General features: G+C 38.2%; 5 protein-coding genes and 1 pseudogene across 5 annotated transcripts; 3 read left to right on the top strand and 3 right to left on the bottom strand.

Annotated features, from left to right (window-relative positions):
* Positions 1-99: 99 nt before the first annotated feature.
* LOC125207990 (monothiol glutaredoxin-S10-like) lies at positions 100-659 on the bottom strand. The gene has a single exon (XM_048107519.1). The coding sequence runs from the start codon at positions 579-581 to the stop codon at positions 273-275; it is 309 nt and encodes a 102-aa protein (XP_047963476.1). The 5' UTR covers positions 582-659; the 3' UTR covers positions 100-272.
* A 1629-nt stretch (positions 660-2288) lies between these two features.
* LOC125208055 (monothiol glutaredoxin-S10-like) lies at positions 2289-2850 on the bottom strand. Its single transcript, XM_048107603.1, has one exon. It carries the CDS (start codon positions 2806-2808, stop codon positions 2497-2499), a length of 312 nt encoding a protein of 103 aa, XP_047963560.1. The 5' UTR covers positions 2809-2850; the 3' UTR covers positions 2289-2496.
* A 3723-nt stretch (positions 2851-6573) lies between these two features.
* LOC125208343 (UDP-glucosyltransferase 29-like) lies at positions 6574-8259 on the top strand. Its single transcript, XM_048107931.1, has one exon. It carries the CDS (start codon positions 6577-6579, stop codon positions 7990-7992), a length of 1416 nt encoding a protein of 471 aa, XP_047963888.1. The 5' UTR covers positions 6574-6576; the 3' UTR covers positions 7993-8259.
* A 2143-nt stretch (positions 8260-10402) lies between these two features.
* On the top strand, positions 10403-11908 carry LOC125204277 (annotated as a pseudogene).
* Positions 11909-16281: 4373 nt separating this feature from the next.
* On the top strand, positions 16282-17974 carry LOC125203803 (UDP-glucosyltransferase 29-like). The gene has a single exon (XM_048102258.1). The coding sequence runs from the start codon at positions 16380-16382 to the stop codon at positions 17751-17753; it is 1374 nt and encodes a 457-aa protein (XP_047958215.1). The 5' UTR covers positions 16282-16379; the 3' UTR covers positions 17754-17974.
* A 7079-nt stretch (positions 17975-25053) lies between these two features.
* On the bottom strand, positions 25054-26568 carry LOC125203986 (UDP-glucosyltransferase 29-like). The gene has a single exon (XM_048102522.1). The coding sequence runs from the start codon at positions 26491-26493 to the stop codon at positions 25150-25152; it is 1344 nt and encodes a 447-aa protein (XP_047958479.1). The 5' UTR covers positions 26494-26568; the 3' UTR covers positions 25054-25149.
* Between the last annotated feature and the right edge of the window lie 1253 nt (positions 26569-27821).

The raw sequence follows: 27821 nt of genomic DNA, 5'->3' as shown, positions 1-27821 counted from the left end.
TATCCACACTCACTTCCTTTGTAATCATGTTTCCACCTTTTGATTGCAAGGTTGAATATAGTTAAATAAAATTTGCTGATATAGTTAACCAATTGTAGATTGTAGTAGAAGTTTATGAGCTTCAAACTTGTCTATTCAGATCAGAGAAAGTATATATACACCCTTGAGACAGTTCTAACTAAAAAATAAAAAGGAACTACACTAGATGAGCAGAGCTGGATTTGATCTTATAAAAATCACAGCCTTTTCATGTTCCTGTATTTGAGTGATTTCTATAGCCACAAGGCCCCTGCATCTTTGAGCATCATCTTGAGTGAGCCGTTGAGCTGCAGAGTCATCACCGTGTTTGCTGAGCCCACGAGCTTCCCCCCAACGAACACTGCAGGTGCAGCAGGGCTGCAGCCGAGCTTAATCAAGGCCGACTCCAATTCCTTCCCTCTTGAGTCCTCATCGAGCTCGTGGATCAGAGGGCTCACGCCTTGCTCGTAGAATAGTCTCTTGATGGCGTGGCACATACAGCACGTGCTCTTGCTGAATATCACCACCGCCCTCTGTGAAGAGATTTTAGCCACTCTATCCATGATCAGAATATAAGTGTTGTTGTTTCTTGATGTGAAAATGCAAGTGTTTTTTGTTGGTGGTTTTTCTCATTGTTGGTAGGTTTTGTATTTATAGAGGGAGATGGAATGAGGTCTGATTGTTTCATTTATGCAAAAGGTGTAAATTCTTGAAGATATTTGGATAGATGCTAATGGTCTGAAATGACATCTGTGGTTAAATTGCATATTTTGATTTTAATTATGTTCTTTGGAATCTCTTTAGGCCTAAAACTATACAGATAACCAAGAATTCAGACTTTACCTAAAGCAGATTCACAGCCATGCTTATTGAGAGATACGAGCAGCTCGCCTTTGCATCACCTTTTCGTGTGGATAGGCAGTGAGCCTAGGTGCTGCAATTGTGAGAATGTCAACTCTGGTAGATAGGAGGGAATCTGATATGCGCAGAGAATGTCGACATATATAAATTTTTCTTGCATCAGCAGATGGTGAGGCGCGATGAACGTGCTTTTACAACACTGGTGGGGATTGGATAGAACATCCTACTTGTGCTGTGTTGTCTGCAAGATTGTGGAATGAAGAAATGAGGAATGTTTGGACCACATTATATGTGTTGCAAAAGTAGGTTTGGATAAGCCTATAACACAGACAGAATCCTCAGCTTTTCCAAAATGTAGAATTTGCTGCTGCTGTTAATCATATCAGAAACTCTCTCTCTCTCTCTCACATACACAAAAATAAACTTGTAACAGAATTATCTGTATGATGTGATATGGCATCAAAGTAGAATCAAATGTGGAGAATACTATCCTAACTCAACATGCTACCCACTTGAATCTGGCCTCGACTATCGTCATCACCACATGGGGGAAGGAGCAAGGCCTGAGTTCATTCAATCTTCCTCTTCATGTTTTGAAAGGGGGTGAAGAAACAGTTTAAAAGGAAATTCATGCTTATCAGCAGAAACCACTGGCTCCTGTGATGACATGAAATCTCCCAAAAAATATTCCTTTTCATTACATATTCTGCCACTTGTGATGCTCAGTGTAATTCATTATGTATTCCTTGCAATATTCAAATATATTTGTGATTGACACATTAATGAAAGTGACTTATAAAGAGAACTAAAACTCCATTGCTGTCCTAATCCTAATCCATTTCTTAATCAAGAAATACCTCCTGAACAACATGATTCTAGTTCTAGTGTTACTTAATCTCAAAATCATCCTCCATGGCCATTAATTAGTAGTTCATGTCTAAAAAAATTAGGAAACAAGAAGCTAGATACTGATAAGCTCATTGAATGCCTCAAATCTACACCAGACTTGAATTTTCAGATGCGTTTCATTTATACCGATACTTTTGAGGATGAAGATCAGTTCAATTCAACTATTATACATATTTTTTGTTAAGACCATGAAAAAGACTAGCAAACAGAACTCTCTGCTGCTGTAAAAGTTGATTGCTGTCCTAGAATGAATCCATATCTCAATTCCCAAAAGAAAAGAAAAAAACTTGTAAAAACATTTTAATTTTACTTAATCACATGGAAAATCCACATAACATGGCTTTAATGATCAGCTGATTATTGCAAGAATGTCAATAATTATAAGCTCGCAATAGGCCTGAAATCCGCACTAGATATGAGTTTTCAGTCGTGCTTCATCTGATTCCACGCGTTGCACTTACTATAATAAGGAACACAAGGTAAGATATAACACAGAAAAGTTCACAAAGACACCATTCCCATTTAGGTAAAAAGTTACAAAAGAGTGATGAGTCAAGTGAAGCTACATTACATCAAGCTCATGAATAAAACTGAGCTCTATCATGTTTTGAAAAGGAAAAAAAAAACTAGAGCAATAAGTACAGTTTTCACACAGTTGGCCTTGTTTGATCCAACAATGTTGCTTTCTTTGATTATACACGACGAAGATCACAGCCAGAGAGCTCCTGCAGCTTTGAGCATCTTCTTGAGTGATCCATCGAGCTGAAGAGTGAGCACGTCGTGAGCTGATCCAACAAACTTGCCCCCAATAAAAACTGCTGGGACAGATGGAGTGCAGCCTAGCCTCTTGAGGGCCTGCTCCATCTCCCTCCCATGCCTCTGCTCGTCTAGCTCGTACACCGTTGGACTCACCCCTTGCTCGTAGAAGAGGCGTTTGATGGCGTGGCACATGCAGCAAGTGCTCTTGCTGAAGATCACCACAGCATTCTGTGCAGCAAGTTTATGCACATTTGTCTCCATTTCTTGATCAAAATATTAATGTTGTTGAGATGGTGAGATTGTTTGTTTGGTGATTGATGGTTTTTGGTGCTAGCATTGGTGGTGTATATATAGAGGCTGAAGTTTTTCATTTTTGAGTGTGTTGAATTGTTTAATGCACAAATTAGGCATTTTGGAAACAGTCAAAATTCCTTGATATCAAGAATAGATGCTGTCATGCTCTAAATAAGTAACATTCTAACTATTATTTGATCCAAAACGACTCTTGTTGTGCTTAAAAAGTTGGATTGCTTTGAGAATTATCAGAATAAACTGTTTTTTCAATGACAAATGTGTGTGATATCAATTATTGTCACCCAAGAAATACCTAATGTTTATATATAAAAGAATTACTATCATAGATATTTGTATCCTAACTCTGAATAATTAGTTGATACTTAAATTACTCACTTATCCTCTTAAATTAAAGTAGCAAGAATAAATATTAATAGAGACTATGCAATGAACATAAATAAATATATTAGTATTAGCAATATTCTTTCTCCTATTAAGAAAGGCCGAAAGTTTGATACTGATTCTGATTCCATGCTATCTCGTCAGAAAATAATCAGATAATTCCATAATCTAGCACAAGATATTTGACAGAATATAACAATATTATAAACTAATGTAAATAAATCAAAGCAGAGGGATTTATATATTTTTTATTGTTTATTATATAAAGAAGATATTTTTTACACTTTTAAATTTAAGAATAATATATATTTGCAAATGCTGATTTCTGAGAAAGTGAGAACCGCCTCCGTACTAATAAATGTTTTATTCTTTAATCTTCTAAGTATTGTTGATTTATTACCTGATCACTTTATTCTTTTTTCGCGTGTAGTTAATTAATTATATTTGCTGGTTAAAATTTACAAATATTCTATTCTCCAAATTGCCAAGTGTTAATTGATTTGACATGGCAGTGAATTACGTTACTAAGATTTAATTTTGGATAATTGATTTGATTTTTTGGTATGCTAAACGCTAAGTGCTTCGAGAAGGTACATTTTTCGATCTTAATTAGTATCACCAAGCTCTCTTACCATTGTGAAAATAGTTGACTTAATTAGATATCTAGATAACCATTACAATTAATATTCCAAGCCTATATCGAGCTTCTTATTCTTTAAATAAGTTGCTCTTAATTGAAAATACCAAACCCCTTTTCCAAATCCTGTAAAGTTAGTGCAGAATAGAAGAAGTTTGAAAATAGAAAAGTTACAAAGAGAAGAATTCGGCTAAGTTTTAAATTGCAACACGGTAAGGTTAATTATGTCTTAATTAGGTTACACTTTGATTTGAAAATAGTAGTACTGGTATATTTTTTCCAACAAGCTTCTACTTTGTATATCAACGTGTCCTATCATAGTTTAGTTATCATTACTATTATTTTAAAAGTATTCAATCTGTGAATATTTTTTTAAGCAGAGATATTCAGATATCTAATTTATTATTTTTGTTCCCAGTTAAAAAAATATATATACTTTAGCTATTTGTGATTCTCTCTCCTAAATCATGGAAGCTTCGGTTTTTAATTGACTTTGTGTACACTATTGTACTAAACTGAATACTCTTACCTTACTGGCTATAATGCGAACATAACTAACTCCAAAATTTATAAAATTTACTTGAATCAAATAGCATTTTTCAAATCTTCAATATACGTCAATATGTATCGTTAGTTCGTTACTAACTGGTGACGATGGATAGGATGTTTTGTGGGCTCATATTTTGAGAAAATTATGTTACTACTAGTTAGTGGATGTATTTTTAATTGATAAATGATATAGTAGTAATTATTAGTTAATTGGCCTCATAGTGGAAGTACTATGATGTAGTATTTGTAAAATTAAAGTACTCCATAGTCCATAAAAAATACTCCTACTACAGAGTACATGATATGTACCCCTCCGTCCCTCGAATCGTTATGTGAGACTTTTTTTAACAACATTTTGAAAAAAAAGTGGAATTTTGTTAATTAAATAAAAAATACTACTAATAAAATAGGATAAAGAATAAAATAGAAAATATAATACAAATTAAGATAAAAATATAATATTTTACAAAAATGACTCCCTTCGTTTAAAAAAAAATACATATCACTAAAGATAATACATACAAATATCGACACTCAATCAATGTAATTTTTTTCTCAAAAGAGAAGGGCGTGCCTGTTTTGTTTTTGGTAACTAATGCAGGCAAAGCCTGATATCAAAACAAAACTAACGAATATAAGAAACGGGGAGTGATCAATTGCTAACTCATCATTTAATTGCTGACTACAACTAATTGAAGGCCATAAGAATTTAGAAAACGTGTGGTCTACAATTTGCCACGTGTAATTTTCATTTGTATTAATTAAATAAAAAAAGATTAAAAAAACCCTCCAAATTAGGATTTTGGATTAAAATGTCAATATAGTGTTCCGAAAATATCAACACAATGCTTTGAGAATGGCAACACAATGCTTTAAGAATGTTAACCCATTGCTTATATTGACATTCTACATGTATTATATTGACATATTTTATATTGTATGTTGACATTTCTGCTTGTACGAAAAAATTAAAAAAATTTGAATTTTTTTTCAAATTTTGACGTCGGAACATATGAATATATGATATTGTTGGAATCCTTATGAAGTTATCTTTAATTTGATGTATGTTATACTCCCTCCGTCCACCAAAAATAGATCACTTTGTGTATGACACGAGTTTTAATGTAGAATTGGTAAAGTAAGAGAGATGAGGAAAAAAAATAGGTAAAGTAAGAGAGATAGGGAGAAAAAGTGAGTAAAGTATGAGAGAGGGAAGAAAAAGTGGGAAAAGTATGAGAAATAAACTTTCCATTTTTAGAAAGTGATCTATTTTTTGTGCACGTCCCAAAATGGCAAAAGTGATCTATTTTTTGTGGATGGAGGGAGTATGAATTTAAAGTTTTGGGATTTGTTTTAAAAGTTAGTTATAACTAAACATGTAGTTAATTGACATTAATACCCCTATTGATATTTTTTGGAATTAATCCTATGGCATTATTGACATTTTTCGTTGATCGTATTGACATTTATGGATTAATGATCTAAACCCTTAATTTGAATATCTAATGGCTAATATTTAGTTGTAGTTAGCAATTAATTTATGAGTTAGCAATATAACACTCCACTATAAGAAACACATATTCGATCATGCAACAACCAACTACGGAAGTCCATAGGGACTGTTTCTAACACATGCGTCCCCATCTGAAAGTTATAAGCATAATAAAGTACATAAAGTCAACAACAAAGTTACCTTCTGTCCTTCTCCATGCACGTATTGTACCACCACTGAATCAAAATCCTCCAATAACTCCTGCATCATGTGCACAATTGCCTGACAACAGATGAATACCTCGAGGCACCCCATAGTCATAGAGACTCCAACAAGATTATCGCTCTCTATCTCCAACTTTCGAAAGCCCAAAATCTTACCTAGCTGCAACCCGTAAACCGTACAGTCGTACACCAAATTTTTTTATCTGATTTGGAGATCGGATTTTAATTTTTTTTTTAATGAATTATGATCTTCTAGATATGCCGATGCGAGAACATGATTTACTTTGACCAACAATCAAACAACAATTATTACTATTTGACACCTAACGAGGCAAAAGTTTGAATATTATTTAAAATTTAAAATGGTAGAAACTTGACTGCATCTCATCGGCATCACCATCCCCTTTATATAAAACATCAAACATCAATCTATGCAAAACGTACAGCCACGCCAAGTCTCCAACCAGCGAAAAGAACCCCTAAATTTACCCCAAAAAAACAAAAAAATGGGTTCTAAAACTCTGAAAATTTTAATGTTTCCATTCCTAGCTCATGGCCACATCTCCCCCTTTCTCGAACTAGCCAAGAAGCTTTCTTCCAGAAACTTCCACATATACTTCTGTTCCACTTCAATCAACCTCGACTTCATCAAAGAAACCCTCAACAAAGATTCCTCTTACAACAACGACAATGTCGGAATCGAGCTAGTGGAGCTCCATCTCCCATCTCTCCCTCAACTCCCTCCAAAATTCCACACCACCAAAAACATCCCACCCCATCTCCACCCCCTCCTGATGCAAGCCTTACAAAACTCCACCGCAAGCTTCTCGAGTTTGCTGTCGGATTTAAGCCCTGATTTGCTAATTTACGACCTTTTCCAGCCTTGGTCGGCCAAAATCGCCGCCGCGGAAGGGATCCCCGCCGTCCATTTCTTCACCGGCGGCGCAGCCGCCGGCTCCTTCATGCACCACTGGCACTCCCACGGCAGCTTTGATGATTTCCCATTTCAAGAACTGAGCTTGAGAGAGCATGAGAAGAAGGGTCTCTATGCTAGCAAGAAATTTGTCAAAGTTGAAAATGGCGATCAAGGGTTTGCGTTTGGGGTTTTTGAGCTTTCTTGCGATGTTGTGTTGATCAAGAGCTGCAGAGCGATTGAAGGGAAGTACATGGATTATCTCTCCACGTTGTGTGGGAGAAAGCTCATCCCCACCGGCCCTTTGATTGCTCATGGCGGTGGCGGCGATGGAGAGATAATGGAGTGGCTGAGCAAGAGAGAGAGGGGTTCGACTTTGTATATCTCTTTTGGGAGTGAGAATTTCTTGAACGAGAAGGAGATGGCTGAGATAGCCAAAGGGTTGGAGATGGTTAATGATGTGAGCTTCATTTGGGTTGCGAGGCGGCACGGCGGAGAGGCGGCGGCGGGGGTGCCGGAGGGTTTTGCGGAGAGGGTGGGGGGGAGGGGGATGGTGGTGGAGAGGTGGGCGCCGCAGGCGGAGATCTTGGCGCATGGGAGCGTGGGGGGGTTCATGAGCCACTGCGGGTGGAGTTCGGTGACGGAGAGCTTGTGTTTCGGGGTTCCGGTGGTGGCGGTGCCGCTGAAGATTGATCAGCCGATGAATGCGAGGCTGGTGGTGGGGGCCGGGGCTGGGGTGGAGGTGGAGAGGGATGGGGAGGGAGGGTTTGATGGGGAGGCGGTGGCGAGGGCGGTGCGGGGGGTGGTGGTGGAGGGGGGAGAGGGGATGAGGAGGAGGGCGAGGGAGTTGGGGGAGAAGATGAAGATGGAGGAGGATGGAGCCATTGATCAAGTGGTGGAGGAGTTGTCTAAGATTTGTTATACCAAGAAATGACCAATTTTATCGCCGGCCGGTTGGTTAAGTTCACCACGAAATGACACATTTCTAGAATGGCACAATATTAAATGAGTAAATTTTTTATTGAGTTAGACTAAAGAAAAGTCGGTTATTTTCTTTGACAATAAGGTAGCAGAGAAGTACTGGAGTTAGATTCAGTAACGGGGCCAGAATTTTAATAGTGGGGGCTTAAATTATCATTATAATTTGGTGAATGTGTCCCATGCTAACGATACTTTTTCGAACATAGCATATATTTTACTACTTATATTTTATGATATGTTTTCATCGTATTTACTGTATCAAAGAGTTATTATCTACTATTATAAATGATTTTATAATTAAGGGCATCACATTAAAATTTATTTTATTAATATCATATACTCCCTCCGTTCCAAGATAAGCGAAACACTTCTTTTGGACATGAGATTTAAGGAATTGATATTAAATAAATTAAAGTAGAGAGAGTAAAGTATGAAAGAGAGAAAAGTAGATGAGTAAAGAGTGAATAAAATATGTGGATAATAAAGTAATATAGATGATTTTTTGCTAAAAATGAAAATGACTCACTTGTAGTGGGACATTCCAAAAAGACAACTCGTTTATCTTGGGACGGAGGGAGTAATATTTTACAATATTTATGAAATCAAAGAAATATTTTATATTCTTAAATTACAAAAATCATTTATTTTAAAATTATAAATTTAAAAAATTTATACAAGATTACAAATATATAAATATAATAAAACATACTCAAATGACTACAACATAGAAGTAATAAATGCCTAAATATCTGAATGTTTCAGTTGGGTTTCCAACTAGATACCTCACGACCAAGCACCCAATAATAACACCAACTGCGCTAGTTCATGTTTAAAATTGTAATTACATGTATTATATAGGGTAAATATCCAAATGGGTGAGGGGCCCAGGGCCCCCCTCCCCATCGTGCCTCTGCCCCTGACTAGAGCGCATCCTAATTACAATTATAATGTACTTTCAATCTCGCGTTGTCACGTTAGATAACTTTAAGTACACTTGCACATTTAGAACCAAAAGATATTTACTTCTATCCTGACAAATTGTAAAAATGAGACCAAAACAAAATACAAATTGGTGCAATAATTTGAGAATAACTATAGACAGTAAAACTCGTACTCCCTCCGTTCCAAGTAACAGAGACGTTTCTTTTTGAGCTCTCGTTTTGAAAAAATGATAATAAATAGTTAAAGTGGAGAGAGAGTAAAGTAAGAGAGAATAATGTAGTGAAAAGTCTTATCTACAATATTCTTTCTCTTACTTTACTTTTTCTCCATTTTATCTATTTATTGTTATTTTTTTAAAATGAATGCTCAAAATAAAACGTATCTATTACTGTGGAACGGAAGAAGTACTACTTAATAGACAACGCGATGGCAGTTGATTAAAAAATTAAGAACAGTAGAGTAGTCAAAATTGTGGATCCTTCCAATGAGGTGGAAAATCTCAACATCTATTGACCACTGTACTATTCTTAATTTTTTTAATCAACAATTAATTTCTTACTAACTATATAGGACTGCAGTACACAAACTTTTGTGGTCTTGCTGCCGCCTAATAATAATGCCAACGAGGAAACATACAAGACAGTACGAAAAGCTTCATCCCTTTTTCTATGTAGTTTTAGTATTTTATTGACCGTGTGTGTCTATAAATATTCAAATTGCCACGACTTATCAATTGTTTCTTGTTATTCCCTCTTTCACACTTAAAAGAGTTCTAATTGATTATTTCCAGATGTCTTATTTAAAATATTCTATAAATGGAGTAATAAGAGCATCTGCATCGCTGACTCGATATTGGCTCGGTCTCGTCTCGACGAGACGAGCCAGCATCGAGACAGTGTTGCGAAGCTCGTCTCGACGAGACGAGACGAGACATCTCGTCGCGCGACGCGTGCCGGCGAGAAGACGCGCGCGCCCACGTGGCGCGCGCTGGAGCATGGCGTGACACCCACTCACCGTCCCGCGAGTGGGCGTCGGAATTATGACGTAATAATTTTATTTTTTTTATAAATTCGAAAAATTCGAATTTAATAAATAAATAAAAAATCAAACGGTCAAATTACCGTTGGGAACAAACGGTCGAATTTTTAATTTTTTTTTTTCTTTTATTATTCAATAAATATACTCCATACTCCATTCACCATTTTACACACAAACACTACTCTCATTCCTCTTCCATTTTACACACAAACACTACTCTCAAATTATTGAAAAAATGTCCGCTCATATTCTACTACTTTGTTTTTACTAATTTTCTTTTATATTACTTAAAATTCGTGTCAAACTCAAATGAGACGGAGAAAGTACTACGTACTATTAATATCATTAGTGGAGGAGGGCGACCCATTTGTCACAACCAATACCACACATCCTAGATCTCATCACTCATCGTCTAGCTAGAGAGAGAGGATTGAAGCTTGCAATGGATACAAAGCAAAGTGATGTGAGATTGAGAGTGTTGATGTTCCAATGGTTGGCTCATGGCCATGTTTTCCCCTTTCTTGAACTAGCAAAAGGCCTTGCCAACAAACACTTTCATGTCAACCTCGACTCCGTCAAAAACAACAACAACGATGATAGCTCGATCGAGCTAGTCGAACTCCCTCTCCCATCCCTGCCCGAACTCCCTCCACACTACCACACTACCAAGAACATCCCACCCCATCTCATGCCCACCCTCTTCAAGGCCTTCCAGATGTCAGCCCCGGCCTTCTCCGACATCATGGCCTACCTCAAACCCGACTTGCTCATCTTCGACGTCATGCAGCCATGGGCAGCCAAGGCCGCCGCGTCACAGGGCGTCCCCCCAGTCTACTTTGCCACGTCAGGCGCCGCGACATTCTCATCAGCCCATCACACCTACACACACAAGAATTGCGACAGTTTCCCTCACCAGGCAATTAGGCTTAAAGGTTATGAGCAGAAGGGAATGGGGGACGCTGGTAAAACCATTCAAATAGCAGATGCAGGGGAAGGCTTTGTCTATGGGGTCTTTGGCCTATCAAACAACATCGTCTTGATGAAAACATGCCGGGCTTTAGAGGGGAAGTATGTAGATTATCTCTCCACCTTGTGTGGGAAAAAGATTGTGCCCACTGGTTCATTGATCACATTTGCTGACAATCAAGAAACTGGGGGCTCGGAGATCATGGAGTGGCTTGGTGAAAGAGAGGAAGGCTCAACTCTTTATATATCATTTGGGAGTGAGAATTATCTGTCAAAGGAGCAAATGAGAGAGATAGCAGTAGGTTTGGAGCTAAGTGGTATCAACTTCCTATGGGTTGCTAGGGAGCCTGCTGGGAGTGAGGTTTCCTTAGAAGAAGCAGTACCTGAAGGCTTCCTCGAAAGGGCGAAGAAGAGAGGGCTGGTGGTCCGTGGGTGGGCTCCGCAGGCGGCAATTCTGGCGCATCCGGCTGTGGGGGGATTCATGAGCCATTGTGGGTGGAGCTCAATCACGGAGAGTTTGTGTTTTGGGGTGCCGGTGGTGGCCCTGCCTCTGAAGCTCGATCAGCCGATTAACGCTAGGCTCGTGGTGGAGGCCGGTGTAGGCGTGGAGGTGGCGAGGGATGAGGAAGGGGAGCTCGATGGGATCGGAGTGGCGGAGGCTGTGAAGAGGTGCTTGTGGAGGAGAGTAAGGAGGGATTGAGGAGTATAGCCAGAGAAATGAGTGAGAAGATGAAAATGGAGGGAGATGAAGCATTTGGTCAAATTGCACAAGAGCTCATCAAAATTTGTGCTAGGAAATGATCAACAAAATTTGTTTCATGTTTTGTAGTATGATATTCTCTCTGTCCCGGTTCAGGAGTGCAATTTAGTTAGGATTTTAAGAAATTGTTGGAGTATGTAATAATTGAAGTGAGATAGTGGTTGTTGAAGTGTGTAAGGGCATTCACAATGGGACGCCCTATGCTCCGCCACGTCAGTATTTTATCCTCCTACCCTTCCACCTGCAGTGGGACGCCCTAAAGTCCGCCCTAGGCATTTTATTTATTTGAATATTTTAAAACACTACAACTATGATTTGACCCGTAGGTCCCACTGTGAATTGACCGTAGATCCCAATATGATTGACCCGAAGGTCCCAATATGCCCACTATGATTTCAGATCCAAAACATGACTATCACAGATCCTCTTTAATCAAATGATTCAATTAATTCCAATACAAACATACCTATTGCACCAATCACATATCACATCATATTTCACCATCAATATCAAATAACACATAATTATATCAAAGTCACATCATATAATCAAATTATTAACTTTATTTAACATCTAGCAAAAAAATACATAAAATATGTAAAATTAAAAGTGTGATTTATACAATCTGATTACGACATGCTACTATTTAATCATGCTCTTAATTTCGTCTATTTAATCATGCTCTTAATTTCGTCTCCTTCTCTATAGCTCTCGATCTTTGCTCTTTTCAACCTACATGCTCTCGATGAACTTTCTAATTAATATTGAACTCTCTGTTTTCTTATCCCTCTTTTTATAGTCGGTCAGCCAATTAATATAATGTGGCTTCCAAAATAATATTAAGAACACTTGTCATTTGTTTTATCTAAAAGTTACACGTTATATGCCTATATATTTGACACATTTCCTCTCATTTTATTTTCTTTTAATATATGCATATATATTCACTTAATCACTGTAGTGGTGTAGTAATTAATAATAAGAACAATATTTATATTCCTATTCCATACGTACACTTTAACATATTATCATACTATATTTTATTTTTCTTAAAGCTCAACTACATATATAACATATATTAATGTATAAATATCACATATATAATATTTATTATACAACTAATAATATAAATATGCAATAATAAATAAAAAAATATTTATGTATGCAAAATAATGCATGTTAAAAATATTTATGTATGCAAAATAATGCATGTTTTGGTTAGGGATGTCACAGAAGCAGTACCCGACCGGATAGGATTTGTCGCACCATGCCACCCGGCCGGGTATAACTCTCTGGAGGAGCTTAGTTCAAGTTGCCCCACCCGGCTGGGTAACCATATTGCCACCCGACCGGGTGCGTCGTCGAAGGCATGAGGAGTCCACGAGGTTTCACCCGGCCGGGTGCTTTTGCACCCTAAAATCCACCTAGCTGGGTAGAGTGACGCAGAATAGATTTTGTGGGCCTTTTTCTTGGAATTTGGGCCTAAACTATAAATACCCATTTTTCTCAGTTTATTCCTCAATTTTGCTAAATAATATGTTTGAGAGAATTGTTCCTCTTGAAGAGGGTTTTCATCTAATTCCTAGATTTAGGTTGCTTAGTTCATCAATTCCTAGTGAAGTATGGATCAAGTAGAGGTATGCTTTGCGGTTGTGATCGGTCTTGTCTTCATTCATTTCAGCACGAGTCGGCGTACGGAGACGTCAAGGCCATCTCGTGACACTGTGACAATCTCAAAATCCCAGTTGTGACAACAAAATGAAGTGATAGCGAATGGAGTAATAAGCACATGGAATGATGTAATAAACTATTTGAATGAAGTATGTGTTAGAGTTTGTATACTAGAAATCACCTTTCGAGTGATTGAATACTGTTAAAATTCTTATTTTATTTTCCAAATGAATAAACAGATTATTTTTGTCATAATGTTGTTATGTTTTACATTTAATGGAAGTTTATTACATATTTAAATGTATAAGTAACTTAACAAAGTCTAAGTCTTTGTTTTAGTAGACCGGTTGTGGGCGTTGTTCACTTTAAGGTAACACGGTCAGTTCTAAACAAAGAAAAAGAATAGTTTCACAACCTAGATAGGCTTAGACTACCTATCGTGAAAGGTTGCAATGTCAGCCCGATTATTTCTAAGTCTTACTGAAATAAGATGACGTTGGTGTGGTATAGCACTGAATGGATCTAACAGCGAGACAGTCTTTATGCTATCTACTGAAAGACGAGGTCTCGTAAATTATTCTCAATCAATGTACGTTAGCATTGAGCATACGGTATTGATTATGCACTACTTTGACTTACCAAATGGTGCGGGTTTTTCGCAACCCAATAAGCCTGGTATATTGGGTAGTGGTGATTAATATCTAGCGGTGCTAGGATTGCTATTATGTTGAATCGTGCGCGAGGTGAGTCTCGTTTGATAACATCCTCAAGAGAAGCTTGAAATAAGGTTTTATTATTCGGAACCTAGCTAGTTGGAGTTTAATTACTCTATGAATGATAAATAAGATATTAATTAATTAAGTCCATAGCAGACAATAATTAATTAATGGATGTTTCTATCTTAAGCGCGGGAAATAAATATAAAGTATTGGAAATCCTAAGTACTTATAATTTCGGATTTGGATGGGAAGTGCAGTATTACTTCTGTAGTGGCTGCTCGTAATATTCCAATTTTAAGCTTATATTAAATTGGATTTAATTTAATTAGTAAAAAGCTAATTGGAAGAGCCCATATCCAAAGCCTTCCATAGATCCCTGACTGGACCCAATATGTGACTTATTATAAATAGGAGAATAAAGGAGACAGAAAACACACTTGTTTTTTTCTCTCAAAATTTCCGCCCCCCCTACCGGTCGAATTTTTCTCCTCTGTGGGAAAGGATTTCTGTCTTCTCTATTTAAGTTCTAGTGCGCTGGTGAGATCAGACCACCCTGATATCAGTTCACAGTCCGGGAACCAGTCAGAAGATCCGTGGTTTTGTACTAAAGTTCTTCACGTGGAGAAGGCGCTAGCTATCTTCGATTCTTTGGAGAATCATCAAGGTATAATGGTTGAACCTTAGAAAAGCATGTTTTAGGTTTCAATTAATTTAAAGCATGTTATTATTTGAGTTATGAGCATGATACATGTGATAGTTACGCGAATAGATTTTGTCTAAATAATCCGCTAAATAGATCTGAATTATTATGTAATTGATTTATGTGAGCGCTTCCGCTGCCAACCCCTACAGTATGTGTAGAAACATTTGAAATACTATTGTAATGAAATAAAAACCTTGTCCAATGACGGAATAACATTTTTGAATGAAGTAAAAATCTACTGGAATGAATTGTATTTTTTAAAGTGAATAAAGTAAAAACTCGGTTCAATCAATTCGAGTGAAACATGTGTTGAATCATTTCTAAATCTACTAGAAGTAAGTAAAAACATAATGTAGTACTCCCTCCATCCGTGAATAAATGTCTCATATTTGACTGGCACGAGTTTTAAGAAATTGTTTAATTTTACGTAGTAAAGTGGGTGGTAGAAAAGTAAGTGGAATGTGGGACATATTTTTATATATTAGTTTTATAATAAAATGTGAGTGGAATGCGTTAGTGGAATGTATGGTCCACTTAATATATATAGTAAAAGTGAAATGAGGCATTTATTGGTGGACAGACAAAAAAAAAGAAAAAATGGGATATTTAATGGCGGACGAATGAAGTAATTATTTTCAAGGTATTACCGTACTAGAATAAAGTAATAAACCTACTTGAATGAATTAAAATGAGCTTGTAATGAAAACCGAAATAATTTACACATCAGCGTGTCTCATTAAAAAACTAGATCTAATAGCTCTAATTTAATTTCTAATTCGGTCTTTGAAACTAGTTCGACATTGATCACAACTCTTTATTTCTAGCCTGATAAATTGAAAAAATGGGACCAAAACAAAATACTACTCCCTCCGTCAATAAGAATATGAACTCTTTCCTTTTTAGTGTGTCCCACAAAAATAAACACTTTCTAGTTTTGGAAAGTCTTCTCTCTGATGAGGTGGGATTCATTCTCAATTAACAATACTCTAATTTTTTTTTTTTTTTATCTTTTTTTATTTTATCAATTTTATATTAAAATATGTGCCGAATTCAAACTGCATATTTTTTTTTAGTGCTAGAGAATATTACTTAAATCGCTGCAGTAACGTGAGAGTAACTATAGAGAAAGTAAAACTCAAATTGTAACAGTATTCTTAATTTTTTAATGAGGTGGAAAATCTCAACACGATCGTCTATTGACTAGTATTCTCAATTTTTTAATCAACAATTAATTTCTCACTAATTTTAGGACTGCAGTTGCACAATCTTTTGTGGTCATGCTGCCGCCTAATTATAATACTGCCGACGAGGAAACATACAAGAAGGTGCGATAAGCTTCGTCCCTTTTTTCTATGTAGTTTTACCAGTAGTATTTTATTGACTGTCTATAAATATAAAATTCCACATGACTTTGCAAATGTTTATTTATTAGTATTAATATCATTGGTGGAGGGTGACCTATTTGTCACAACCAATACTATACCTCCTAGATCTCTTCATTCATTGTCTAGCTAGAGAGAGAGAGAGGATTGAAGCTAGCAATGGATCATACAAAGCAAAGTGATGTGAAATTGAGAGTATTGATGTTCCCATGGTTGGCTCATGGCCATGTTTTCCCCTTTCTTGAACTAGCCAAAGGCCTTGCCAACAAACACTTCCATGTCTACTTATGCTCCACAGCCATCAACCTCGACTCCGTCAAAAACAGTCTCAACAACGATGATAGCTCGATCGAGCTAGTCGAACTCCCTCTCCCATCCCAGCCTGACCTCCCTCCACACTACCACACCACCAAGAACATCCCACCCCATCTCATGCCCACCCTCTTCAAGGCCTTCCAGATGACAGGCCCCGCCTTCTCCGACATCATCGCCGATCTCAAACCCGACTTGCTCATCTTCGACGTCATGCAGCCATGGGCAGCTAAGGCCGCCGCGGCCCAGGGCGTCCCCCCGGTCTACTTTGCCACGTCAGGCGCCACGGCGTTCGCATTAGCCCATCACTCCTACACACACAAGAATTGGGACGCTTTCCCTCACCAGGCAATAAGGCTTAAGGATTATGAGAAGAAGAGAATGGGGGAAGCTGGTAAAACCATTCGAATAGCAGATGCAGGGGAAGGCTTTGTCTACGGGGTCTTCGGCCTATCAAACGACATCGTCTTGATGAAAACATGCCGGGCTTTAGAGGGGAAGTATGTTGATTATCTCTCCACCTATTGTGGGAAAAAGATTGTGACAACTGGTCCACTGATCACATTTGCTGACAATCAAGATACTGAGGGCTCAGAGATCATGGAGTGGCTTGGTGAGAAAGAGGAAGGCTCAACTCTTTATATATCATTTGGGAGTGAGAATTATCTGTCAAAGGAGCAAATGAGAGAGATAGCAGTAGGTTTGGAGCTAAGTGGTGTCAACTTCATATGGGTTGCTAGAAAGCCTTGTGGGAGTGAGATTTCCTTAGACGAAGCAGTACCCGAAGGCTTCCTCGAAAGGGCGAAGCAGAGAGGGCTGATCATCCGGGGGTGGGCTCCACAGGCGGCAATTCTGGGCCATCCGGCTGTGGGTGGTTTCATGAGCCATTGTGGGTGGAGCTCAATCACGGAGAGTTTGTATTTTGGGGTGCCGGTGGTGGCCCTGCCTCTGAAGCTCGATCAGCCGATTAACGCTAGGCTCGTGGTGGAGGCCGGTGTAGGCGTGGAGGTGGCGAGGGACGAGGAAGGGGAGCTCGATGGGAACGGAGTGGCGGAGGCTGTGAAGGAGGTGCTTGTGGAGGAGAGTAAGGAGGGATTGAGGAGTATAGCCAGAGAAATGAGTGAGAAGATGAAAATGGAGGGAGATGAAGCATTTGGTCAAATTGCACAAGAGCTCATCAAAATTTGTGCTAGGAAAGAGTCAACGTTATCAAGCATGTGAATTCATGAAATATTGGTGAAAATTGAATTTACACATGCTATATTGTTTTGGCTTTTGAGTGATTAAAATAACTAATCATGCATAAAATACTTGTACTTTATGGGTAATTCGGTTTGCAAAATTATACTATATCTTAGGGATTGAATATGTGTTGTATTTGATTAATGAGATTGAATCTCACACTCAAATTTAGATGGATAATTATATGATAATTAGTCTTAGTTAAGTCTTCTAATTAAAATAATTTTACCACTCAATCTAGACTAATCTCATGATTATTGTCTAACAAACCTGTGGAAATTAATGGTTCAACTATTACTCAGAAAAGCAGCTGAATAAAATGGATGTACAATTGCCGTTAGATTGGGTCAAGATTAAGTCTGTTTAATCTGGGCCGTTAGTTTGTTTTTGCATATATAGTGCTCAATGTTGTCGAGCTAAGGAGTAAACTCATTTTTGTATTCTCTCAAGTTTTGAATAGCAATCTCAATAAGAGTTTCGTTCTTCCCAAATTCATCTTTCATCTTCAAATTCTTACACATTCACACTCAATTATAACAATTGGCATCGTCTGCGGGAAAGGAATTTGAAGATTTCACGGGTGTTCTTGAATTGGGGAAGCGGATCTGCGACGACGATGGCATCGAGGTTTGAAGCCGAAAAATTCACAGGCAAGAATGATTTCGCACTTTGGAGGATGAAGATGAGAGCTATGCTCACTCAACAAGGTTTATTTTCTGCTCTGATGACTGAGAAGAAGGAAGGAAAGGAGGCAGAAGCTTCCGATGAAAAGAGTGTTCAAAAGCGTGTGGAAATTGAGGCGAAAACTCATAGCATGATTGTTCTATGTCTTGGTGATAAAGTGTTGCGGGAGATTGCGAAAGAAACAACCGTTGCAGGTATTTTGTCGAAACTTGAAGATCTGTATCTCACAAAATCGCTAGCAAATAGGTTGCTTATGAAGCAGCGTTTATATTCCTATAAATTCTTGGAGGGAAAGAGGATCTTGGAGCAATTGGAGGATTTTAACAAGACCATCGATGATCTTGAAAACATTGATGTGTCAATTGGTGAAGAGGACAAGGCGATTCTGCTACTGAATGTGTTTCCCTCCAGCTACGATCAACTTCGTGATGCAATCTTGTATGGCCGTGAGAAGACCGTGACTCTTCTTGAAGTGCAATATGCCTTAAGATCCAAGGAGATGCATAAGGGGGAATTAAGGATGGGAGAATCGACATCCGAAAGTCTGAATGTGAAGAAATTCAAAGGGAAAAAGCCATTCAAGAAGTTTAGTGAAGCCTCCAAGAATTCTCAAAATGATCAGAAAGAGACCCGTTTCTGCCATTGGTGCAAGAAGCCGGGCCATTTGAAAAGAGATTGCTATGCGTGGAAGAGAAAACAGGAAGAGAATGGGGAAAAAGCTGTGAATTCTGCCCAGGAAGTTGAGGAAGCTAAAACTCCAGTTGCATTAAATGTTATGGAGGGAAAAGAAGGGGGATCCTGGATAATGGATTCAGGATGCAGTTTTCACATGAGCCATAATCTTGAATAGTTTGAGGATCTGAAGGAAGTCACTGGTTCTGTAATCTTGGGCAACAATCAAGTGTGTTCAGTGAAGGGAATAGGATCAATCAGGCTGTGGGTGGAGACTGGAGGTAACATCATCTTGAACTCTGTAAGATACATTCCTGAAATCAAAAGGAATTTGATCTCATTAGGATCTCTTGAAAGTAAAGGTTGTAAAGTTGTTTCTGAAAATGGAGAGATGGTGGTGAGTAAGGCAGGGAAGGTCCTTTTGAGGGCAAGAAGAAAGGGCAGCTTGTATTACATGACAGCTGTTGTTATAAGGAACTTCATAGGTGAGGTTCATTCTGTTACATCCGAAAGTTTGGAAACCTGGCATTCAAGACTTGGTCATCCAGCTATAGGGACTGTGAAGGAATTGATCAAGAAGGGACTTGTGCACTGTGATGGTACTGATGGAGATTCAGTGAAGTGTGAGGAATGCATATTGGGCAAGGCAAAGAAACTAACTTACCCGAAGGCAATACACACATCTACAAAGCCACTTGATTATGCCCATAGTGACTTGTGGGGGCCTGCTCAGGTGAAGTCCATTGGAGGTGGGAGGTATTATATGAGCATCATTGATGATTTCTCTAGGAAAATATGGATCTACATCCTGAAGGAGAAGTCAGAGGCTTTCATGAGATTCAAAGAATGGTGTGTTGAGGTGGAGCCAGAGAAGGGTACAAGTCTGGGATGCTTGAGAACTGATAACGGCTTAGAGTATCTGTCAAAGGACTTTGATGTATTCTGCAAATCTAAGGGCATCAAAAGGCATAGGACAGTTCATATGAACCCACAACAAAACGGTGTGGCAGAGAGAGAAAACCGCACTATCTTGGAGAGAACCAGATGTATGCTACTTGCAGCTGGTTTGGAGAAGCGTTTTTGGGCAGAAGCAGCTTCTACTGCTGTGAAATTGATGAACAAGTGTCCCCTCATCAAGTCTGGATGGAGATATACCAGACAATAAATGGTTTGGTAGGCATAGCAGCTATGAGAACCTAAGAACTTTTGGCTGCAAAGCTTTTGCACATGTCAAGCAAGGGAAGCTGGAAGCAAGAGCTATTAAATGCATCATGATAGGTTATCAACCAGGGGTGAAGGGTTATAGGCTTTGGCGCATTGAGCCTGGAAATGGAAAGGTTGTAATCAGCAGAGATGTCATTTTCTGGGAGCATGAACTGCCTTTTAAGAAGAATGCAGTGTGGAAGCTAAAAAAGTGGTTATCTCTGATTGAGGTGGAGCACGGAGAGACTCAGCATAATCAAGAAACTGAGGCCACTGATACTTCACAATCACCACAGCAGACACAGCAATCAAGTCCAGTTGTTCAAGGCAGTTGGAAATTGGCCAGAGATAGAGTTAGAAGGAATATCAAGCCTTCAACTAAGTATTCGGATGTTGAGTTCTTGTTCTTTTTTTTAATGGTGGCAGAAGAAGTAGAGTATTCAGAGCCTTGCACTTATGAGGAAGCAGTTGAGAGTAAAGATTGGGAAAGTTGGATGCAAGCCATAATAGATGAAATTGACTCATTACTGAAAAATGGTACATGGGTGCTGGTGGAGAGGCCAGATGGAAAGAGAGTAGTAAGTTGTAAGTGGATCTTCAAGAAGAAGATAGAGGCTGCTGATGGAGATAAAGTCAGATACAAAGCCAGGTTAGTGGCTAGAGGTTTCACACAGGAGCATGGCATTGACTATGATGAGGTGTTTTTCCCTGTGGTGAAGCATACTTCCATAAGGATTCTGTTGGCAATAGTGGCAAGAAAGGATTGGGAACTTGAACAATTAGATGTCAACGGCCTTCTTGCATGGCGATCTAAAAGAAACTATATACAAGGCCCAACCGAAGGGTTTTGTGAAACCTGGGGATGAAGGAAAAGTTTGTTTGTTGAAGAGGAGTATCTATGGGTTGAAGCAAGCTAGCCGTCAGTGGCATATGAAATTCAATACTCATATGATCAAGAGTGGATTCCTGAGGTCACACTATGATGAATGTGTATACATAAAGAGTGTAGGTGGAGCTGTTGTTGCTTATCTACTCTTGTATGTAGACGATATGTTGTTGGTTGGAGCTGATTTGGAAGAAATTCAGAAAGTGAAAACTGATCTTAGAGCTGCTTTTGAAATGAAGGATCTAGGGCCTGCAAAGCGAATTCTGGGAATTGTCTATAGTCAGAAGGAGGGAAAGTGAGAAGATTTGGCTTACTCAAGCTGATTATGTGACAAGCTGATCAAAAAATTCAAGATGGATAATGTGAGGGAAGTATCTGTGCCTATGGGGCAGCACTATAAACTGACGATGGAACAAAGGCCAAGGACCAAAGATGAAGAGGCTAAGATGAGAAAAATTCTTTATGCCAACATCACTGGGAGCATAATGTATGCTATGATTAGCACACGACCAGATATTGCTCAAGCTATTTCAGTGACTAGCAGGTACATGACTAACTATGGAAGGGAACACTGATCTGCCTTAAAGTGGTTGATGAAGTATCTGAAAGGGGCCACAAATGTTGGGATTCTGTTTGATGGGGGCAGGAAACATGAGGGTGATGCATTAATTGGTTGGAGTGATTCTGATTTTGCTAGGAACTTGGATACAAGGAGGTTTCAGTCTGGTTATTTGTTCACACTTTATGGCTCAGTTATTAGTTGGAAGAGTAGTCTTCAAGGGGTAGTTGCGTTGTCAACTACTGAAGCTGAGTTTATGTCTTTAACATCGGCTGTGAAAGAGAGTGCTTGGCTCAGAGGCATATTAGTGGACTTTGGTATAACTCAAACGATTGTAAGCATCGGCTGTGACAACAACAACGCGTTATGCTTAGCCAAGCATCAAGTGTACCACGAAAGGAGCAAGCACATCGATGTGCGCTTGCATTTTATTCGGGAGAAGATTGAAGAATGGGAGATAAGAGTCTTCAAAGTAGACACGGCTGAAAATCCATCAGATATGCTAACTAAACCTCTGCCAAAGGTAAAGCTCGAGACTTGTATGGATCTAGTAAGTCTTTGCAGAGAAAGCCAAGTTGGCAGTTGAGCCATCAAGGTGGAGTTTGTGGAAATTGATGGTTCAACTATTACTCAGAAAAGCAGCTAAATAAAATGGATGTACAGCTGTCGTTAGATTGGGTCAAGATTAAGTCTGTTTAATCTAGGCCGTTAGTTTGTTTTTGCATATATAGTGCTCAATGTTGTCGAGCTAAGGAGTAAACTCATTTTTGTATTCTCTCAAGTTTTGAATAGCTATCTCAATAAGAGTTTCGTTCTTCCCAAATTCATCTTTCATCTTCAAATTCTCACACATTCACACTCAATTATAAAAAAACCGAACAACCACTACTTATTCAATTGTTATATGTAACTTTTTGGTTTTGGTTGTGATCAGTGCTGCTAGAATCTAGCTCTAACCTACTCAGCATATGCATGAGATATGCTAAACTCACCGGATATATTAAGGCCACAATAGGCCGAATAAGTTACCTAAGAACATCCTCAATAGTGTTCTCCGCAGCAAAATGGCTCGTCCTAGCGGGACGTGACACCGACAGGACACCATTATCATGCATCTCTCCACTAAGGGCCACCCGCTGTGGACATCACTAATTGGCAAGCCACACGTGACACGCCCCCTCACACGTGGCGTGTTGTGGAGGGGTGGTTCGATTTTATTACCGTAGTAGGTTGTTATTTTGTAATTCATTATTAGATTTAACCATGTCACAATTAAATGAGACGGACACTTGAATATATTTCCTATTGTAGTCACTAGAAGTCTAGAAGATGTAGTATTATTTAACAATCCACATTTAAATTGAGGCTTTAAACTATGACCTTTAATAGGGCAGGTAGTTCGGTCATCGGTTAGTCGGTTAACCGATGACCGAACCGTTTATCACATTTCTCGGTTAACCGATAACCGAAAAATTCGGTTATCGGTTCGGTTCGGTTCCAAAAGAAAGGTGTCTTTCGGTTATCGGTTCGGTTCGGTTCCAATCGGTTCTAACCGATTGGAACCGATTAGAACCGAATTACACATTTTAATATTTATTTTTATTAAGTATACTCTAAATAGGTTGTTTTTATTTTTTAAATTTCTAATACAAAGCACCTACATAATTTTTTCTACAAATTTAAATACCAAAAACTCAATGCAGCGCAAATGGTGGTGGCTAGGATGGGAATTTTTCGTATGCAGATTGATACCTATGAACTGCACATATATATTTTTTTAATAATTCGGTTCCGGTTCGGTTAACCGGAACCGAACCGACCCTATTCGGTTAGGAACCGAACCGAACCGAGGCCAATTCGGTTTCGGTTTCGGTGCTTCAATCTCAGTTACTTTTGTTCTCGGTTAACCGGGTTGTCGGTTCGGTTCTAACCGAACCGACCGAATTACCTGCCCTAACCTTTAAGTTATTAGGATTAAATTGGATGGTTTTTCGTAACATGTGATCGGGCGCGCGAACTTTTCATTCGAGGGAATTATTTTTTTTTTTTTTTTCTTATTTTCTCTTTTTTTCGGCCTCATAAAACAACAATGAGATATTACTGTTTTGAAATCCACTTCGCACCTCTTTCAAATATGGGATCCAATTGACCAAATACTTCATTTCATTGGTAATTTGGAAATTCTTGTATGTTGTGAGAGAAATAATAAAAAGAAAAAGACAATCATACCTAAAATAAAAAAAATATGTATGCTCTGATCTCAAATTATGAAAAATTATTCAATTTAATTGAAAAAACTGAAAGGTCATCTAATTTATTTTCATATTCTAAAATCTACAAGTGTTTGGGGGGCATTTGTCCCACGTCAAAAATTTTTATCATTAGTATTTTTTTCAAATTATAAAATTTATTATATATTCTTTTTTAAATGCTCCTTCTCGTTTCTACAAAATCTATTTATAGATATATTGTTGCCCCTCCTTTTGTCAAATCTTTACTCCGCCTCTAACTACCTATGGATTCCATCCTATTTCTGACTATTTGCATGAGACTAAAGGGCGTTTGGTTCGCAAGATTATATCTCATTATTAAACATTTATTGTATTTGGTTTATAAAATTATCTTGGACAACAAATCATATAATTGACTTAAATAATCTTATAGTTTAATTTTAAACAAGTAATCATATGATAATTAGGAATATCCACCCACCACTTTTCTCTCTCCATTCCATTCGCTAGGGGCAGCGTCTACGGCGACTTTGCCGGTCTAGGCATGGGAAACCCTCCTCCTCCAATTCAACCTCTCGAGGAAACGTGGCGATTTTGCTATGGTATTTTATCCCTAATTTGTCGATATGTTCAGTCTGCACTTGCACATTAGAATTTAATGTCGCCTCAATCTTATTCGACCTCATTTTAGGGTGAGACCATGCTTTTGTGCTTCAATTTGAATTACTAACATTTTCTTATTTTGAATATTTCGTGGAGTTTAAATAATGTTGGCTCGGATATCAAGCTTAGTAGTCCACTTGCTCAGCTTAGTTGGCCTTTTACATATGAAAATCTCTTATTAAGTTGTATAACTGGCAATGCCTTATAGGAATCACCGTACCTCTTTTTTCTCTGTCTCCAATATTTATTAAATTTTGATATGCAGTAGGCATCATTATATTCCCTTGACTTAAAGATGAACTCTGTTGTGTTTCCTGGTTCAGAACACTCTGTTTTTCTGGCTTGATTTGATTGCTTAATTGTGTAACTATATGTTCCATATTGGTACAAAATGTTTGAAGTTTGCATATATTCATGTGCTTGATGACGTTAACTCCTTACCCAAACAGCATACAAAACATGAAACAAATTTCTTGATCATTTCCTAGCACAAATTTTGATCAGCTCTCGTGCAATTTCACCAAATGCTTCATCTCCCTCCATTTTCATCTTCTCACTCACTTCTCTCGCTCTGCTCCTCAACCCCTCCTTACTCTCCTCCACAAACACCTCCTTCACAGCCTCCGCCACTCCGTTCCCATCGAGCCCCCCTTCCTCGTCCCTCGCCACTTCCACGCCGACGCCAACCTCCACCACGAGCCTAGCATTCATCGGCTGATCGAGCTTCAGGGGCAGGGCCACCACCGGCACCCCAAAATACAAACTCTCCATGATTGAGCTCCACCCACAGTGGCTCATGAAACCGCCCACAGCCGGATGCGCCAGAATTGCCGCCTGTGGAGCCCACCCCCGGACCACCAGCCCTCTCTGCTTCGCCCTTTCGAGGAAGCCTTCGGGTACTGCTTCGTCTAAGGAAACCTCACTCCCAGCAGGCGCCCTAGCAACCCATAGGAAGTTGATACCACTTAGCTCCAAACCTATTGCTATCTCTCTCATTTGCTCCTTTGACAGATAATTCTCACTCCCAAATGATATATAAAGAGTTGAGCCTTCCTCTCTTTCACCAAGCCACTCCATGATCTCCGAGCCCCCAGTTTCTTGATTGTCAGCAAATGTGATCAATGAACCAGTGGGCACAATCTTTTTCCCACACAAGGTGGAGAGATAATCTACATACTTCCCCTCTAAAGCCCGGCATGTTTTCATCAAGACGACGTCGTTTGATAGGTCGAAGACCCCATAGACAAAGCCCTCCCCTGCATCTCCAATTTGAATTGTTTCAACAGCAACTGCCATTCTCTTCTTCTCATAATCCTTAAGCCTTATTGCCTGGTGAGGGAAACTGTCCCAACTCTTGTGTGTGTAGCAGTGATGGGCTAATGCGAACGTCGTGGCGCCTGAGGTGGCAAAGTAGACTGGGGGGACGCCCTGTGACGCCGCGGCCTTAGCTGCCCATGGCTGGAAGGCGTCATAGATGAGCAAGTCGGGTTTGAGGTCGGCGATGTTGTCGGAGAAGCCCGGGGCCGACATCTGGAAGGCCTTGAAGAGGGTGGGCATGAGATGGGGTGGGATGTTCTTGGTGGTGTGGTAGTGTGGAGGGAGGTCGGGAAGGGATGGGAGAGGGAGTTCGACTAGCTTGATCGGGTTATCGTCGTTGTTGAGACTGTTTCTGACGGAGTCGAGGTTGATGGATGTGGAGCACAAGTAGACATGGAAGTGTTTCTTGGTTAGGCCTTTGGCTAGTTCAAGAAAGGGAAAAACATGGCCATGAGCCAACCATGGGAACATCAACACTCTCAACTCACCTTGTTTTGCATCCATGGTGGCTACAACTCTCTCTCTTTCCTTCTTCCTCAGGCCTACTTTCAAGGTATTTGTGCTAAATGACAATAAAATGGAGCTTCGCTTTAAAGGGAACAAAGTTAATGGGGCTGTCCCAAACGATAATGGAGAAGAAAATGAAAATGAAAATGAAAATGAAATTTTTAATTATCCAATCTTGTTTACTTTTAGGTTTGAGGCACCCGAATTTTTCATAATACTCAATTTTTTTTTTTTCTTTTTCTTCTCTTTTTCTTTTTTCCTCAGAAAAAATACTCTCTCCCTATGTCCCATTATATATGGAATATTTGATTTTTAGTACGAGATTTTATATAATGTTGTTTTATGAGTTAATGAAGAGTCACTAAATTAAGAGAGAGGATAAAGCAGATAGAGTGTTGTTTCCAATTCTAAAAACATTTCATTTCTAATGGGACAATATGAATATTAATTATACAAGTAATTTACGTAACATATTCCAATCGAATATTTTTCCCTTAATTAATCAATTTTGTGATTCAATTTTTCATGAATTGAGCAATCATATTTAATAATAATAATAATAATAATAATAATAATAATAATAATAATAATAATAATAATAATAATAATAATAATAATTGAAAAGGATGGAGCTTCTCATGTCCTATACATGTTTAGTTATTTAATGAAATATTTTTCTTATTTTTTTCTCCTTTTTAAAAATTGTATACGCAGTATATGTTTTTAGTTATTTAATAAAAGAATTTGGTCAATTCACATATTTTTCAAGGTAAACAATAAGAAAAAGAGGAGGGAAAAAAAGAAAAAAAAATGCAAACACCCCTTATGAAAAAGTTGTGTATCTCGATTCTATATTTTGAAAGATAAGTGAATTTAATTCCTAATTCTGAAAGGTAAGCAACTTTAATAATTTTTTCTGAAATTTCTCCTAGGAGAAAGAGGTTTTGGATTTTAATTTGTTCAAGTAAAACTGTAAGAGTAAACAAGGTTGGGTAATTTTATTTGACTAAAGTTGAATTAACATTTCTGTCAAATTTAACGCTCAAAAGACCAAATTAATGACTTCATTATAAATTAAATCAACCAGATTAATTAATTATATATTAAAATATTTTTTGTTAATAATAAAATTCATAAAATACTTTTTTACATGGAGTATAGTAAAAAATATTAAAATTTACAAAATATTCATAAATTTAACTTTTATTATAGGTAAAATATTTTATCAATTTTAATTTAATTTTTATAAAATATTTTTTTTAAAATTTTAATTTGTTTACAAGTAAAAAAATATTTTATAAATTTCAATGCTCCATTAAATTAAT

This window comes from Salvia hispanica, chromosome 2 (assembly GCF_023119035.1).
Source record: "Salvia hispanica cultivar TCC Black 2014 chromosome 2, UniMelb_Shisp_WGS_1.0, whole genome shotgun sequence".
Taxonomy (NCBI): Eukaryota; Viridiplantae; Streptophyta; class Magnoliopsida; order Lamiales; family Lamiaceae; genus Salvia; species Salvia hispanica.
The sequence above is the reverse complement of the archived record's forward strand: the minus strand, read 5'-3'. Positions and strand labels throughout refer to the sequence as shown.